Source organism: Siniperca chuatsi, linkage group LG24 (genome assembly GCF_020085105.1).
Source record: "Siniperca chuatsi isolate FFG_IHB_CAS linkage group LG24, ASM2008510v1, whole genome shotgun sequence".
NCBI lineage: Eukaryota > Metazoa > Chordata > Actinopteri > Centrarchiformes > Sinipercidae > Siniperca > Siniperca chuatsi.
This window is the reverse complement of record NC_058065.1, coordinates 10334776-10354096: the sequence shown is the minus strand read 5'-3', so window position 1 is coordinate 10354096 and position 19321 is coordinate 10334776. Positions and strand designations below refer to the sequence as shown.

Here is a 19321-nt window from a genome sequence, read left to right as displayed (position 1 = left end):
TCTCTTGCTGCCTTCAAATGGAACTCGTGAGCTCATGGTTACAACATGGGAAGTCGTGTACACGATACGCTTGGTGTTCTTACGACGGTAAGTTGTGAGAAAACCGCTGCTAGGCAAAGGCAAAATGGACGACAAAAGACTTCTTTCCAAGAAATGTTGACTTCATTTGTATTTCAACGCCACGCAGAGGAACAAGAAATGAGATTTACAAAGAATTATAATATATTAACTTACCATCCACCGAAAAATTAACTTCCATGGCCTCTTTCTGAAAACATCAGCAAACACGTCACAACTCGTAAACTTGGATATTTCAGACAATTTCCACTTCCAAGGTTGGTCATTCATATGGACTCTTCTCATGAACATGGTAAACACAATCCCATTTGAAGGCAGCATATATTTGAAGAAAAATCTTCCCTAGGAGGAATGTCGTTGGCAGCAGTACTCCCTCTCTAAGTTGTAATTTCTGAGGAGGAATGTAGAGTAACCAGGAGACACAACATCCTGATGTACTGAACATGCTTTATCAAACTGACTCCAAGGATTAGGAGTCTTTCTCCAGTAAAACCAACTTTTCCTCATAAAGTCTGTCAGCAAATCATATCAGACCTGCCAGGGCAACAGAAAAAGGCTGAACTCTTTAACGTTACTTACCAATGATAGGGTTATTTTGGGGTAAAATAAATTATATGAAATAACATTTTTCTATTTGTTTCTCCCACTTGTGGCTCAGTTAAGGAGATGTACTGACTAGAGAACAAACATAGACTCCTTACTTAATCTGACTTTAAAAAAGGAAAGAGAAAAACAATAGACATAGGTGTCACTTAAGATTTGTGAATAATATTGAACAAATACTGGATACTTCCAATATCATTTATTTAATATACTAACATTTAACGTTAGGGGAAATACATCAACATGTTTTGTGGTCTTGACGAGAGCTTGGAGGCACTTTTAGGTAGAGTAATTTGTCATCTACATAAAGGCTAATCTTGAATTGCAGTTTCAGTGGTTGTGTTTTTATTTCTGAAGAATTAATGCAGCAGGTGATTCAATGAAAATGGCAAATACAGATGGTGATAGTGGACATCCTTGTTGAGTCCCCCACTGTAGTGTGAAACATTAAGATGTAGTGACAGTAGGCATACATGCAGTGTAGAATACATGTATCCAGTGAATAAATAATATTTCAGAAAGTACAATTAATTTTAGAATACAACTGGTATGTTGCATGATCCTCACGCTGAAACACAGGTATGTATGTGTTCATATATCAGAGTCAGAAGTCAGAGTGCAATGATCTCCACTTTTGCATGTGATTTATACACCTAGTAATATAACCTAATATGTCTGCAGTGGAATGCCATTTTCTGAATCAGGTCCTTGAAGCAGAGTGTTAGCTGGAGCCTGGACTTTTTACTGTGGCTATAAATGCTAAGCTGAATGAGCACAGGCAATGACACAGCCCATTAAATGTGCTGAGAGCTGCTTGAGGTAGCCTAAATGGTTTGATGCCGAGACCATAATCCACAATAAAGTCCACAATTAGGAGTCAAAGAAAGGTAGAGTTTTTCTAAAGTTTCACCAGTGGCCTATATGGATAAAGAGAAAACAAAGCTAGTTGAATCCTGGTTGAACAATGTGCTGTATCTGTGTATATCCTGTAAGGCCTCAGTGGAATATCAGTTGCCATGTGACCATTGTTGATATAGAGAGCTTTCAGGTGATGTAACACACTGACATTGACAATACTTTGAATTGATTGGTTTGGTTTTATTCTGTCACAACACAATATTTACTTACAAAAATATACATAATACACACACCAGCAAATAAATAAATCCAAAACACAGAACACAAATTCAACAGATAAATACTATATATAAAGAAAAATGAACAACAACAGCTAATTTTGACTGGGAAGTCATGATGATGGTTATTGTTATTATTATTATTATCATCATTATTATGTATTGGAAATTAGTCTATGCCATAAATGCTATAAGTATGGCATTGGTCTATTCAGTTAATATTCTATTTTACTGTATCTGTCTATATTAAAGATAAATGCAGTGTGTGGATGGAGTGGGGAGGGGGTGGGGAAGGTGTGTCTCCGGGGATGACATCACAGTTTGAGGTGGGACCAGAGAGGCAGCAGGATGACAATTTTAAATAATGGCAGTAAATCTCACTTCTACTTGTTTCCTGCCATATACTGTAAATTATATCATACATGTTGAAATAATGACAATGATATGTTTTATTTTATTTCATCATTATATAATTAGTAGCCATGCAAATGTGTAAAAAACATGATATATGATATTATTTACATGACAGATAACTTCTCACTTATAATATCTATCAAGTCCATCACTAATATATAGCCTAGTGTAAATATCAGAGCTTATGTTAAAAGAATAAAAATACAGCTATTCAGCTATTGGTTGCATTGTAACACTAACACTAGCTTTTCGTCATTTCGTCATTTCGTAAGCTGTTCATTGCTGGTAAATATCCATGCGCCAGGCTGGACCCAAACATAGCACCTCCATAAATCTGGACTGTGGCGCTACACCGGCCAGCAGCTCTGCCCCCTCCCGGAACAAACCACTTCACCAACCGCACACGGGGGTGGTCGCGGTGTAGAGACCTACAGGAAACGCAGAGGTAGGCAATGTAACGTCGAATTCTCTGCAATTTGTCCTTTCATACGACATACGTGGAGAGGATTAATGTACCGTTTCACTGTTTTTATTTTAGGCATCAATTATAGAGCATCTTGAGACTTAACCACCTGTACAGTTCAGTTCCGCACAGATAGCGGAACGGTAACGGTCTTATGGAACTGTTACATGTGTAGCTTCTCTACAATTTAGGGATAACCGAACCTGTAAATTAGTCCGTGTGTTGCAACGTCAGTATCCCCGTATGTTGTTGTTATTTTTCATTGGCGTGATACTGAAAGATGGCTTATAAAAGGTGGCGTGTGCTCGTTATATCAGTAGTGTGTGGTCACATGGCACAGCAAGGGACAATGTGGAGGAAGAGTGAAAGAGGAAGAGTGAAAAAGGAAGAGTGGAACTGAGGTTATGCCCCGTCCACAGCAATAAAGCGAAGAAGTTCTTCAGAAAGAAAAGAAGCAAGTGCAAAAGCCCCTGCTTCTATAATTTAAAATATATGGAATTAAACGAATGGAAATAACATAGGCTATGTATCACATAGAATGACTAATCACACCTAAACATGTCTGTTTTGAAACCACATGAAATGACAACATCAGAAGTGTGAAAGGATCATTTTCAGCTATTAACTAGCTATCAACTGACTAATGAGTTGGACTACAATACACAAAGGCTTCCCTATTAAAAAACATGAAATAAGGTGGAGATTTTGATGTTACAAATGACAAAAATATTCTTAAAATACTTTAAATTAGATTTTGTTGCTATGTAAATAGGCATAGTCATCTGGTTTAGGTCAGACTAGACTGAAGTAAAGTCATAAATAGCAAAAGTATGTAAAGATATTTGAAGTAAAAACACACACGCATATATATATATATATATATATATGTGTGTGTGTGTGTTATATAAAGTTTTGTGTGCCGAGTTGATGGAAATGTGTATTTTTATGAAATAGTGTTGTAAAAGAAATACTCGGCCCGATGCACAAACTGAAATTGACAAATGTAGTCCTTGAGTGTGCTGCAAAGTACAGATAAAGGACACACACCCACGTAAGTCTGTCCTTGAGACACACATCACAGATAAGTGAAGCAGCCAAACCAACTGTCAGAAAATGAACCTAAATTCTTGTTATTCAATCCCGGCTGCAAAGCTGTGAGTGAACCTTGCTTTGTGCTCTTTTTTTTTCTCTTCCTTTTTGTCATTTGTGCGTCCATGGCTTTTTACAATAGGTATCATCCTCCGTGGTTTCTCTCTTCCCAACTTTTCTCTTAACTTCTTGTGTTTTTCTTTCCCCAGGTGTGTGGGTGTTTCTGCCAGAGCCAGTAATGGCCGACACAATGCCTCCACAACAGGGAGACCTGCTGCTGAATGGGTTCCACCAAGGAAACCACCCCAATGGTAAAAAAGGAGCCACCAAAGACGGCCTGCATGCCAGGGGCCAGTGGGCTAGCAAGGCTGAGTTCCTCCTGGCCGTCGCGGGGCAGATCATCGGTCTGGGCAACGTGTGGAGGTTCCCTTACCTCTGCTACAAGAACGGTGGAGGTAAAGCATGTGGGATAGCAGAGGAGGGGAGAGGAAGTTTAAGCTAAAAAGTGTGAAAAATGTAATTCTGTAAAATCTTTTTCTCTCTCTCTTTCCCCCCTCTCTGTCTGTCTGCTCTTATATTTCCCTCTTTTTTTTCTTCCATCTTTTTCTCATTCGCTAAAACTAGGCATGACATTTGCAAGGTGTTTGTTAGAGCTGGGGATATGTGTATTTTGTATTTTTATACATTTGATATGATGATATATCAAAGATATCCTGTTGAAGGTGGACAGATGAAGAAAGTTCTCCAAAATGTGTCCATTAAGAAAATTAAAATTACTAAGTATTATAACAGTGTAAGGCTTCATTTGGGATACTACTTGGTTGTAAAGTTACAATTAAAACTGGGGTTAAAGCTATTTTAGGGTTAGATACTGGTCTAGCTGTAATTGGTGAAGGTCCTCACAATAATAGCGCCCAATGTGTGTGTGTCCAGGTGTGTTCTTTGTACCTTACCTGTTCTTTCTGGTGCTGTGCGGCATCCCCCTGTTCCTCCTGGAGACCTCACTGGGACAGTACACCAGCCTGGGAGGGGTCAGCGCCTGGAGGAGTATCTGCCCGTTATTTGGAGGTGCACTTAACTAATTATGTTCTCAGTAGACAATCAGTTTGTGCCGTTGTTGTGTTGCTTTGCATATTTTTACGTGTACCCAGGTTTTGTTTAGGGATGCAACTAACAATTATTTTTTACTACTGCTCTATCCTGCATTTATGCACATACTTTATATCCTGCACTTGCTTATTGCACTTCTGGTTAGACCTAAACTGCATTTCGTTGCCTTGTACTTGTACATGTGTAATGACAATAAAGTTGAATCTAAAAAATCAAAAATTTTCATTATTGATAAATCTGCCGACTATTCTCTCAAGTAATCAATTAATTGTTTTTCCATAAAATGTAAAAAAAAAAAAGGTGAAAAATTACCATTGTAATTTTCCAGAGCCAAAGGTAACATATTCAAACGTCCTGTTTAGTCTAAAACCCAAATATATTCAGTTTACTATCATATATGACAAAGGAAAGCAAAAAGCAACTTCATGAATGACATGTATAGAAAAGATTTATAGTATCAAAATCTGTCGATCAATTTGTCGGCTAATCGTTTTAGCTCCAATTTTGTTGCCCTTACTATTTAAACAAGAAAAACAATGTGCAGTCATTGCTGCTATTGTCTTCACCTCAAATGAACATATATTAGTCCACGAACTAATGTGGAATGGACTATTATGTGAATGTAGAATATGAAAAGAGTTGACAGTTGATATTTCGTCACTCCCCACAGCAGAGATTGACGTAGACTCTTTGTGGGGAGTGACGAGGATACACCAAGGTCAGCACAGCATGGATTGGGGAGTGACGATAATAACTTCCACCCTTGGGGGAACATATACTCTGAGCCTCCAACCCTGATGCAAGGGTGGAGGTGGAGCTTATGAAAACACATCCCTCCGACCCATGATATCACTCCGCTAGCTACAACCCACGAGCTAATGGTCAAGTGCGGGTATATATGATGGGTGCGGGTAGCTGCTCGCCTCCAATCTATTAGATTTGACTGGATAGATTTATGTAGATGCTTCAGAGGCAGGATGAGAGATCAAACATATTTTAATGTTTGACAAAAAGAGTAAAGAGAAAGATTTTTATATATAAATACTTTTAAAAATTGACAGATAGTTGACATGTAACAAGAAATACCAGAACGATTAACATGCATACAGGATAAGAACTTGGAAAAGCTTGCATCTTTAAAATGATGTGCAAGCTGCCACATATATTTACAAAGCAATTGAATTAGCAACAGTAAGACGTTCAAAGACATCGAGACAACTGCAGTGTAAAAATGGCTTTTCAGTTTGTTGTAGCATGCCTTGATGCTTTTTGTAAGTCTTAAACCAACCTGCAACCTCGCCAACCTCTCTGTGTCTCTCACTGGTTACTTTAGCCTCCTCCATGTTTGACTGCATCTCTTCTCATTCTCACTGTCTTTTCACATTCCCTTGTCTTTTTTTTCCTAATCGTTCCCCGTACTGGCACAAGCATTCAAAGCATTCCTATGTCCACATGAATACAAAACCCATATTAACAATCTGACTGCAATCAGAACTTTTGGCATGCCCTGCCAGCTACATGCGTGTGCAGTTCATTTTGAATTTCATCTTGTGTATCAAAACAATTCAAGAGTGCAGAAGGCAACACGCTCCCTGCCTGCCAATAACAACACACACTTGAGGTTGAATGTCTTGCTTTCATGCTATCCTGCAATCCAAACAAAGGATCACAGTTAAGCATTAACACACAATTGCACCACACATGGTTTTTAAGAGAAATAAAACACTGTGTGAAGTTATTTAAGTTGCACACATGATCCTAGATAATCCAAACCCTTCAGAAATGGAAGCTGGCTTAGACAATTAAACATTTGGATGGCAGGAATGCATTGAAGCATCAAGGAAAGGCTTACGGTCTTTAAGTAGACCTGTACAACAGACTCCATCTGTTTACAGTTTCCTTCTGGTTATCAACCCCAGACAGTAAAGGCACTTTGATCTGTCAATCTGCCCAGCTGTATTTATTTATAGGTGCAGCAGAATGATTAATTGGTGGAGAAATTATATGAATGCAAACAGCAGCAGTCAATAGCCATGCTGCCCTGTGGTGGGGCAACACATGCAGTAGATGGTGTGAAATCTAACTCGAGTGATAGAGCTGTGATTGGTTAATGTTTAACAAGCAGTAACTTAGTTTGCCCTTGTGTTATTCGATGGCCACACAGCACGTCACTTAAGCCAAACAATTAAATCTTTTTTTAAAACAGGACATTCAGTTTTTGCTTTCAAGGGGTCAGACATGGCCAGACATTTACCTGCTGGGGGGCCAAAAATGAGGTGTTGCGCTCCCCTAATAACCCTCCCATTCCTCCCACTCTATGTGCATTGCACATACACTGGAATACTACTTTGCCTTAGTTTAGAAAAATGCAACTTGCAAGCACAAAACTGAGCTAATGAAGTTCAGAAAACAATCTCAGCACAAAGTCCATTTTGTAGCTGTTCTGGAGCTTTTGATTATGTCACATGAACTTCATCAGCAGATGGAGTTTGCCCAGTTGTCGTGCAATTGTAGATTTTCAAATCTCAGTTTTTTTTTTTCTGAGCATTTAAAGGACCTCTTGTCCATGTTGGTTTAAAAGCTGATGTTCAAAATTCATTCTTGACTTTGAAAACAGCAGTTGAAAAAACAATCTCACCACAAGGTCCATTTAGTCGCTGTTCTGGAGCTTTCAATCATATCGCATGACCTTCCATGACAACTGGGCTAGCTTGTTCTTATGAAAATCTGGTGATATGATTGAGGGCTCCAGAACAGCCACTAAAGGGACCTTGTGGTGAGAACATTTTCTTTCTCAAAGTACAACGTAACACTGACAGTAGTTTCTAAGCAGTTAGACTAGCAACCCTCCAGTAACAGCCATGCTTTGGCTGTTACTGGAGGCTCAGAGAGGTTTTAAGAGACAAAATGTTCCAGTTAAAACAGATTTTTAGCAAATTCAAAGCTCTTGTAAAGCCTTGACATTATCATATGCAGGTGCAGCTGAGGCCAGTAGCATGCTAGCTGAACCATCTGGGAAACACATTATTAACAGAATATGTTCGTGCTCTATACGAAGCACGTGCCCCCGTTCAATGACAAATATTGTGCCAACATGTGTTACTCTGCCCCTTGGTCCATATGGCCTGCAGATGCGCACAAACATTTGCACATGCACACAGGGTTACCAGTATTTTGTCGACAGCTAGTTGTGTGAAGGCCATGTGTTTAGCACCAGGTACAAACTTGCAGAATACTTCCTCGGGCTCATGTGTTTGTATACAGACAAAGCTATACAAACAAAGAAATGCTTCTGTAGGGATTCCTCACGGGTTTGCGGATTTAATATGCCATCATCAGATAAAGGCCTGAATTTCATTAGAAGATACCACAAACAGCTATTTGTCTAGGTAAACAGCCTACGCTTTCTAACCCACTCAAGGCCTCATAAGACCATCATTCTTAATGAAGATACACTAGATGTGGGCTGCAAGTTAGTGTCTCAATAAATGGATGCTTTCATGTGAAACTCAAGTGACTTGGAACTGATAGTGTGTATGAATGCTTTGAAGCTCATGTATTTGTGTTATTTTGGCTCTCCATCTGTTTCTGTAATCCTGCTGTACATCAGCTAACGATAGGATCTGCTTGTGTGAATCATCACACCCTGTATCTGTGTGTCTGCATTATCTTATGTCTCTGCAGGTCTCGGATATGCCAGCCAGGTGATGATCCTGCATGGCTGTGTGTACTACATTGTCATCCTGGCCTGGGCTCTCTTCTACCTGTCCTACAGCTTCCAGGCAGAGCTGCCCTGGTCGCACTGTAACAACACGTGGAACACTGGTCAGTAAAGGAAATTAGAAGCTTATTTTGAGGCAGAAGTGTAAAACTTTAAGGGGTAACTAGGGTCTATTGTGTGTGTGTTTTCTCCTGCAGAGGCGTGCGTCCTGTTTGACCACCACAACCAGAAAGCCAACTTGAGCAGCCTGCCTGAGAACGCCACCTCTCCTGTCATGGAATTTTGGGAGTGAGTGTAGCTTCCTTGGATTCTCACTAGTGTTTTTTTGTTGTTTTTTTGCGGTATTGATCATGCATTAACTGTGTGTGTGTGTGTGTGTTTGTGTGTGTGTGTGTGTCTATGGGGGGTAGGCGGGAGGTGCTCCGCCTCTCCAGCAGTTTAGACGAGCTGGGTCCAATCAGCTGGAAGCTGGCTCTGTGTCTGGCCTTCGTCTGGCTCGTCTGTTACTTCTGTGTCTGGAAGGGGGTCAAGTCCACCGGAAAGGTGAGCAGAAAACATGGGAGAGTATAAGGGTAGGTATAGGAACAGGAAAACAGGAAGTTAGTTGTAGTTTAACACAGTCAGCAGACACACAGGTCACAGAGGCAATTAAGGTATTTTAAAACCCTTTGCACCTGATTGCAGCAATTTGCCTACTCTTTCTCAAATCATAACATAGTTAACTCCGAAAACACAGACATGTGACTTACTTTCTGAGGATATTATTATCTCCATGTATAAAAGTCCATAAAGCTTGAACACTCTTTTTATTTGCCTGACTCCTCTGAGAGCAGCGAGCACAAGGTGAGATAAATAGCAGCGTCCATGAAGTAAGGGCTTTTCAGCAGAGCTTGCTGATTTGTGACCACAGGACTGCTGCCTTCTTGATGAAACCGTTCCTGGATCTAAAAGGTGCTTTTGCATATTCCTACTTGCATTTTCACAACATCTCAAGAACTGTGAAGATTAGGCAGATAATAGGCCAATAATGAAATAAAAATATTTTCACACTCAACACTCAGTACAGCAACTCTGCCCCGACAGTTCCTGGGCCATCAGAAAGTACTGGATCAGGAAGTATGGCCCAGGAACTAAATTTAAAACCTTGTTCCTCCAGGTGAAATGCAAAGTTCCTGAGTTTTCTGGGTTCCTGGAAAAGTTCCTGCAGTGAAAAAATGCATATGAGAAATCCAGAATTTAATCTTTTAATTAAGTAAACACAAAATGTTCCTTCCTTCATTTGATGGAATCATTACAATTTGGACGGTTTACGAGATACTAAGAGATCCTTTAGCAGGGCCACAAACAGTAGCAGTCACTTTTTTTAACAAAACCCCTAGTGGTGGCAAAGTTGGAAACAGAGCATAAATCTTCTTCTTTCATATGGCTAGCAAATGAAATAAGGGACTGGGCACTGCAATAATTTTGTAGGACTTGTTTGTTGCGTCACTGCCTCCAACTGTCAACAGCTTTTAAGACTCCAACTTTCCAGGGTTCCGTCTTTTAGTATTTCAGCTCTGTTTGAGGACATCACAGATGTCACAAAACTCCTGTTTTCTCTGTCTGTGACCACATCCCTGCACGCTGTGTACATTCTAGGTGGTGTACCTGACAGCCACCTTCCCATATGTCATGCTGTTTGTGCTGCTGGTGCGCGGTGCCACCCTGCCTGGAGCGACCCGGGGCATCATCTACTACCTCAAACCCAACCACACCTGCCTGGCAGACCCACAGGTACAAAAACACAAACACACACACACTTTGGATGTCTTTAGACTGCTATGCGACATTAAAGGCTCTCTGTTGGAGTCAACAGAAATTCTTCCAGTGATTCTTTCAGGTAGTATAGCAGCTCCTATAGGTAGGAGGCCCAGCCTGTCAGTTGAGTAGGTGTCTTGTCAGATCTACAGTACAGTAGGCAGGACTGTTAAGTCAGATGTACATAATATACCTTGTGTCCTTATTTTAATTAATGGGAGTTCACAAGATACACATTATTCCCTCATTTTAGATCATATGGAAAGTCTGTTTCATTTTTATGTGTGTATACATTTTTGTAATTTGTGTGAATGAAAATGGACTTTATTGCATATCTTTTAGGATTTTGTGTTAGCCTGAAATTTCAAATGCAAAAAAGGATGAAGATATTTGAATTAGAAAAAGATATTTTGAGTTGAATTAAGTGTTTGACAAGATAGGGGAGCAATCACCAACGCCACACTGCAACACAAAGGCATATTATTACGTAAAATCAGCTTAAATACCGAGAATTAATAGGATCTAACTACCACTGTCACTATACAGACTGATTTAGCTATTCTGGCTTTTATAAAACCTCAGTTTTGCATGAATCTGCACACTTTTTTGCAGTTCAAGGACACATTTAATACATCATGTGCACACAGTAACAAAACAGTTAACAGAAGTTAATATGTCACCACCAAACACACATTGTGTACACCTTTACAAATGTAAAGACAAAGTAAAGTTTGGCCCAATTCTTTTTTTTTTATGGGCTGCAAGTGAATCTCCTCTAAAGGCATTTTCGGATATCAGGCAACCTGGGACGCGACATAAAAGTTTTTCCTGTATGTACGTATATGCTATATGTGTATAGAGCAGACAGAGAGCAGGAAGTACTGATTAAATACAGCAAATCACATTCAGTAACATGCAGTTAGCTCCTTGTCTGTCCTTTGATTTTCTCCCCTCCCTCTCTCTTTCTACAGGTATGGATGGATGCAGGTACCCAGATATTTTTCTCATATGGAATATGTTTGGGAAGTCTCACAGCCCTCGGCAGTTACAACAAATACAACAATGACTGCTATAAGTGAGACACTTTGTCACACACACACAAACACACAGCAGCAATTCCAGCCGCACAGCGTCTCCTTACACTCCACTTCAGACAAACTTCAGATTTACTGAAATGTAAGATGTAAGCTCCCGCCGGTCAGATGGCTTCCAGAAGGAATGGCTGGAATGGACAGAGAAAACACACTGATACAGCCACACCTTAAAGAAAAGCCCTCGCTGCCATGTTTCCCACACTCCAGGACTCTCTCTCACACACACACACACACACACACACACACAGAAAGAGCCAAGCACTTAACTCTTAGCTTGTATTTAGGCCACAGCTCCACAATACAAGGCCAAAGACCAAGACCAAGACCTCACTGGATTCTGTTACGTTGCCAGTTTTACTAAAGGCACACAGTTTGGGTTTTTTGTCACATTATTGTTTCTCCTAATTCTACATACATTTCTTAAAGTTGCATCTTGCTGTAATGCTGAATTAATTTGTGTGTATGTGGTCTTCCAGGGACTCTTTCCTTCTGTGCCTCCTGAACAGCGGCACCAGCTTCCTGGCAGGCTTTGCCATCTTCTCGGTGCTGGGCTTCATGGCTGAGGAGCAGGGCGTGGACATAGCCACTGTGGCCCAGTCAGGTGAAAAAGGGTTTCCTCAGTGAAAGTGAGGAGATCTTGTTTAGGAAAACGGCTCAAGAAAAAACAGAAAAGAAGCTAAACTTTTAGCTAATGAATTAATCCACTGCAGTATTTCTTGCTGACCTTTAAATTGAATCTAAAAGTATAAAAAGATGCTACATTAAAAATTGTAGGGCTTAGTTGAAGGAGCTATCACATGTCACGGTAATCTTGAAAGGCTTCCCTGGGTGCACGGGTGGTGTAGGGGCTGAGTTTTTGCTAGCATTTTGTTGTAAACAAAACTAGACACAACCAACAGTAGCCAGATCCCCAAGCTTAGCACCACCTTATTAGTGAGAACAGGCAAATGAATTTCAGCGTGCCACTTTCTGGCATGACCAGGCACTTAGAAAGATAAGTCTGATGATATTCTATATTTTTCTTATTATCGACAAATCCCCTTAAAAGACCAAAACCAACAATGAATTGATCCTACTAACAAGTATCGTCTGTGTAGCCAAAGCCTGAAATAGCTTATTCCTCTGTGCCATAGCGCTGTATTGTTGTCCAATATATCTGTAGTAATCGGCGGGTGAAAATAGTCCCAAACAAAAGCACTATTTACTCCTGTTTGAGTAATGTTTACTAAATACCACAGTGCCCAGCTGCTTTAGGAAATTACTTAAAAAGTTATATATGTGACCTGGTTTATTTGGGTTTTTTTATTTTTTTTATTTTTTACACCTTCAGTAGGAATGAATGGGAAGTTGGAAAGAATTGAGTGCCAGCCTTATCCTATAATTAGCAAAGATTTTATAATAATATTTATCTTTTTCTTTATTTTTCCCAAAACATTACAAAACATGTCGTCATTTATGGCCAAATTTAGCTTAAAAAAAATTTAATATACATATTTTGGTTGTACTTGATGATATTTTGCTTTCTTTTCTTATTCATATATAATGTGATAAGAATTAGAAACAGGCTTCGATAGTATCTGGACTTGATAAGCAGAATCCATAAAATCAACATGCATTTTATGTTTGAATAACATGTATTTACTTTGTTTATCATATTTTTCCTGTGGTGGCGTGTCCTCTCAGGTCCTGGCCTTGCCTTCATTGCCTACCCGAGAGCTGTAGCCATGATGCCTCTACCTCAACTCTGGGCCGTCTGCTTCTTCCTCATGATCATCATGCTGGGGCTGGACACACAGGTAGAGACACACACACCGACTTTGATGAATTACATTTGATGGCGCTGATGTATTATGTGTAGTACCGTGTTAAACTGACAGCACACGTGCTGACCTTTCACCCAGTTTGTGAGTCTGGAGGCCCTGATGACGTCGGTGACTGACCTGTACCCTCATCTGATCAGGCAAGGCCACCGCAGAGAGCTGCTGCTGCTGTTTGTCTGTGTCGTCTGCTTCCTGATAGGACTGGTCATGGTCACGCCGGTAAGTCACACTCAGGATGGATGGATGTGTGTATGTGATCCTCTACCCCATTTGTTTTTTCTAAAATGTCATTTTGTCTCTTTTGTGTGCATGTTTGTCTCCACCCCGATGCAGGGTGGTCTGTATGTGTTCCAGATCTATGACCATTTCTCCTGCAGTGGAGCCAGCCTGCTGCTTCTCTCCATCTTCCAGTCTCTGGCCATCGGCTGGGTCTACGGTATGAATCCCAACTCCTCGTCTCTTCTTACCTTTCCTTTGATTTCTTTTGCTTTCCTCCCTCTCTTTTTCTATCCTTTTCCATTTCGTTTCCTTGCCTCCTTGCCCATCCTATCCTCTCCTTTCCTTTTCCATTTCCTTTACTTTCCTTGTCTCTCCTCTACATTCATTTCTTATCTCCTCTCCCTTTTCTCCTTAGCTTACCTTTAATTTCCTCCTCGCTATCCTTTCCTTTCCTTTTCTCTCCTCTCCTCTCCTCTTATCCTTTCCTCTACTCTCATCACCTCTTCTTCTCTATTCTCTCTTCTCCTTCCCTCTCCTCTTCTACTGCCTCACACATCCTCTTTTGTCTTTGTTGTCTTTTCTTCTTTTCATCCTGAATCCTGTTGCTCATTTAATCAAAGACACAGAAAATATCTTACCATCCCATTCTATTTCTGAATTTAATAAAATTCTGTTGGAGCGCATTAGTCTGACAATAGGATGCCAAATTAGAAAATGCCTAAATAAATCTCAGGTTGATTGTTTGTTTGTTTTCAGTACATACAGACAACACTTTTTATCACTCCAATGAAAGTAGTTCCTAAAATCTGATAAACACACACAGTCCAGTCCACTTCCTCCCCTCCTTCTGCATTCCAGTGGAAGTCAGTAGACAGTATATTAACATGGCTGCAGCTGCCCACTGTTGTAAGGAGACTGGCTCCTAGCCAGGCCCCTGTCTGTCTCCTCCGGGCCCTAAATCAGCCACCGGGCCCCGTCGCCTCTCAGTCTCAGTCTGGCGGCCCCAGGGAGCCCCTCTCCTATCCAGACCTCGGGCTCTAGAGCATTTACAAAAACATTGTTTGTTTAAGTGTGAGATGGGTGGAATGTGCCATGTACATCCATCGGGACAATACAATAAATGCTACAGTGTTTAGACAATTATCTTTGTATTTGGTGAAGAATTAAGACCCAGAAAAGTTGTGAAATGTAAAAAGAGTAGTGCCATCGTAGGTGATAACAAGTAAGTCTGAATATGAATACCGAGGAGGTCTGTTTTTATGGCTCTCCCAGCAGTAGGTGAATGGAGCAGCAGAGTTGAGGAGAGGGGTTTTAAGTGGACTGTCAGGTCAGGACTCCAGCGCACCTCTCCCCCTTTTTTATGACTGCGGGATTTGACCGTTTTTTAAGGACTCTAACATACGCTGACACTCGTCTGCTGTGGTCCAGAAGGAAATTCGCTCCACAATTCAATTTAATTTAGTTTTATTTATATAGCGGCAATTCATAACAGAAGTTATCTCATTGCACTTTTCCTATAGAGCAGGTCTAGACCCCACTCTTTATAATATTAATTACAGAGACCCAACAAATCCCACCATGAGCAAGCATTTGGCGACAGTGGCAAGAAAAAACTTCCTTTTAACAGGCAGAAACCTCAGACAGAACCAGACTCGATGGTGGGCGGCCATCCGCCGCTGCCGTGTTAGGTTTTAAGAGAGAGGTTCACCACAGGTTCGGTTATTTTAGAAAAGGGACACCTACGTTTACTAAATGAGTCATCAAAATGTTAAAACCTGCTCACAAATAATACATACAGAAAGGGTTGTAACTTGTATAGATGCTCCATCTCCATTGACTGCAGTGGTTTCAAAAAATCAGTTTTTGAGATACAATTCAGAAATTTACCACACTACAGCTTGAAGCATGTGAACTATTCTGCTCAATTGGGCCTACATTTTAAGTTTCAAAGTGGTAGCATGTATGACTGATTTGTTATGAATTTTCAAAGTTTTAACCTTTAGACGGTTGCACAATGCCTGTTGAGGACGTTTGGCATAGGACTATCTATCTATGTGCAAAATTGTGTTTATTTTCATGCATGGGAAGGCTGATTTCCTAGGAAGAATAATAATAATAACATTGGCAATTCACACACACAGCAGAGCTGCCCGGCCCCTAACTACTACTACTTGTTAGAAATGCTACTACTACCATTGTTACTCCTGGCTCTGCTGCTACATAGTAGAAATGATGAAATGTCAAGTTGAAGTAATGTTGTCTTTTTCAATAACGTTTTCTGGTACCTCCCTCTAGAGTGGTGGATACTGGCAAAACAGTTTTTATTCCAACCAAAGTTAGCCACCGCCACCAAAAACAACAAGCCAATCGTAAACCAAACCATGATGTCAAACCAAACCACAGCCACTCATGGTGAAGTTGTTCTGCTTTTGCCCACAGGAGCCGACCGCTTCAGTGCCAACATCAGGGATATGACCGGTTACAGCCCGTGGCCTGTCTTCAAGCTCTGCTGGAAATACTTGACCCCTGCTGTGTGCACTGTGAGTGACCCCCTCCCCACTGACCTGCTTTCATACACAGTGTCTGCTTGCTGTGAAATAGTATACACATAAATGCATGCTTGGGACATCAAATTCATCCCTGTACCTGTCAATCAGTCTACCTCCCATGACATATGTGGTCTTTCCATGCTTACCGATCATTAACTGTCAAGGTATAACGATATCTGCAAACATGCAAAAACACGTTAAATCAAATTGATTTCCACTGCCTTGAAGTGCATGTCAATATGAATATTATAGTAATTTTATCATAAGTAATATGAAATAATTACATACTTATGTAACGTTATAGAGAAAATATGTAATGTATTATGTAATTCTTATGTTTCAGTCGTTTGTTAAATCAAATTTTCAGTGTTCTTTGTTGAATTTCAGTAGTCCAGCAGAGCTTTAGCGTCACATGCGAAGATTTATACTCTCAACTGCAGCTAGCCTGGCTATGGCTAGCCTCCAAAACGGAAGTGTGCCAGACTATTTCTTGGACTGGACCAGTTGCCAGGCAACCAGATTTTTACACTTTGGTTTTTGTACAGGTTAAACAAACAAGATGTAACGTGTTAATTTGAGAGCTTTAGAGGAGTTGGTAGGTGGATTTTGTTACCTTTGGACAGAGCCAGGTTAGCTGTCCTCACCCCCTTTTCCAGTTTTTGTGCTAAGCTAACCAGCTGTTGGCTCCAGCTACATATTTACTGAACAAACTATCAGAGTGGTAACAATCTTCTCATCTAACTCTCGAGAAGAAAGCAAATAAGTGTATTTCCCAAAATGTTGAACTATTCCTTTCAGTGCTGCATCAGTGGTCTTTCATCCCGCCAACAGTGAATTTGTGAAATACTGAATTGTTTAAAACTGTTGAAATTTAAAGAGCCGTCTAAACGTGTTGGTGCCAGACTTCAGAAAGTCATACTGGTTGAGCCCAGATTCTTAGGGTATCACTGTGTCAACCTGATATCCATTTGCCATTTCCATTTGCACTGATTCAGACAAACTGACCCAGTCTTCCTTCTTTCTGTCTCCTACAGGCTACCTTTATGTTTTCCCTGTTGCATTGGTCTCCACTGAGCCTGGGGAAAGGCCTGGTCGCTCCAGCCTGGGCCACCACGCTGGGCTGGCTCCTCACTCTCTCCTCCGTCTCCCTGCTTCCCATCTGGGCCATCTACGCCCTGGCTACCACCCCGGGAACCCTACCACAGGTTATACCAGCAATCTCTTTAATTCATTTAGCACCATGTGCTGCTGATAATATCGTATTAACCCAGAGATGAATCGCCTCGAAGATTTTAAACCTAAACACACAGAATAAAAGCGTTCAGAGTGATAAGGATGTTATGATTTTTTTGACCCCTCAGCGCTTCCAGCGTCTGTGCAGCCCTGCCAAAAACTCATCACTGGCTCTCCACCACTTCCCCACCAACAACTCGACGCTCCCCTACAGCCCTGCACTGCCCCTGACTGAGAAGCCAAAGGAGTCGATCACAGACATCATCCAGGATCATATGATGTGATAATGGTCAGTGATGGTGTAACATGGGATGCTGGTCAGCCAGTCAGGCGTGGCGAAGAGGAGGGTCAAGGTTAGAGTTAACAATGCCGTAAAGTAAGTTCATTCTGGCCCTCAAGAGACCATGAGTTTGGCTCCTTCTGAGGGTTCAGCCCTGAATTGAGACACAGCTTGCTCTACCTTTAAGACCTGCCCCCACCCCCTGTTACAGGCTGTTACAGAGATGGTTATTCTAAAACAGCCCACACTCCACAATCTTGACAACTTAACTTAAAATGGACTTTTTTGTATGTGCTTTACCCTCTGTGATTCCAATATCATGGAGTTTGAATGGTTCATATTATATGCCTTACACCTAGACCAAGTGGTGGCCAAATACAGTAAAACTTTTTACTGCAAATGTATCAAGTACTTAACTTGACGTCATTGTTGCACTTTATCACTGACAAAATGAAATGTGCAGTAACAGTTTTCATCCATTATACACATGTATCTTTTTTTTTAAGCGGGCAGGAAAGTTGTTTGTTTGTTGCAAAATAAATGGCATTATTAGCCCTGTACCAAAAATAACTAACTTCTCAAGCTAGGAGACATGCAATCATAGTATCTGAATCAGCATGTTTGAATACAATATAATAATATTGCTGCTGTTGTGTAGACAAAACTGAAATTACTTTTCATTCTATGCCCAAAATGTTCATTTTAAAATGTTTAAGTAAGTTTTTAATAAGAAAATAACTGTAGAGGACATTACAGTTTATGTAACTGTAACATGCGAATGGTAACATGGAGTAGAAGTTTAAAGTGCAAATGAAGAAATGACCTATATGCAGTGTAGGGATGTTTATATTTTTCAGAAAAAAATACAGTATGAAGAATGTGAAGAATCATGTAAATTTTGTAGAAGATCGATCCAAATGTTTTTCATCTTTTTCCTTCGTTGACCTCCTGATGCAGAAAGACAGTAAGGGTGTCCGCGATTAAAATGAATAGTGCTTTGTTTTATCAAAATAAAAGACAACTAGAAATGTGTATATCTTTCTCCAAAAGGCTAGTTTATAATAATTGTCCCTTACCTTGTTAATGAAAACAACTTGAATTCATAGTGTTCCTTTTCACATATCACAGAGTACAGTCACTACAGACTTTTAAAATGTCAGTCAATAAGGTGTTTAGAATAATTTATTTGCTTTTTTCATCACAATGAAATCTTTCCAGTGTCTCAATGGGGTTTAGTTTGGGAAATCACCATTAACTTACTGTACTTTAAGTCTAGGACAAAATGTACTCTTCACTGGGAAAACTTGTGTAAATCTCCAGAACCCAGAAGGATGAGGAATGTTTCTTGAGCGAGCGTGATGTGTTTAATATGTTTGAAGATAAATAAGCTAAAGTTCCTTATGCAAACTTGAAACTGTTGTTTTTCCTTGCACTGTCATTCAGACCTGGATCAGGTTTTTTGATGGAAATTCTTTCAAATGCTCCTCTGAGATTAATTTAACGAGAAGCAAAGTGCTAAACCCATCTGGTATCTTTTGAAAGGCTTTCCTTAACTTCAAATTGATCCATGTGTGTTATCAACTCTGTTCACAGATGCATAGATGTGCCTCTTTTTTTTTTAATGGGCTTCTTTTGTATGTGTATCATTATTTTCTTTTTTATATGAATATATATACATATATACATTGTGGATAAAAGAGTTTGTGTTGACTGTT

At 40.2% G+C, this 19321-nt stretch overlaps 1 protein-coding gene across 1 annotated transcript; it reads left to right on the top strand.

Annotated features, from left to right (window-relative positions):
• The first annotated feature begins 2511 nt into the window (after window positions 1-2511).
• Window positions 2512-19321, top strand: LOC122872187 (sodium- and chloride-dependent GABA transporter 2-like). Its single transcript, XM_044188062.1, has 15 exons — window positions 2512-2676; window positions 3993-4238; window positions 4717-4851; window positions 8578-8718; window positions 8812-8902; window positions 9025-9157; window positions 10253-10387; window positions 11383-11486; window positions 11982-12106; window positions 13189-13301; window positions 13407-13544; window positions 13659-13761; window positions 15984-16084; window positions 17128-17298; window positions 17455-19321. Exons 2-15 carry the CDS (start codon window positions 4022-4024, stop codon window positions 17608-17610), a joined length of 1863 nt encoding a protein of 620 aa, XP_044043997.1. The 5' UTR covers window positions 2512-2676; window positions 3993-4021; the 3' UTR covers window positions 17611-19321.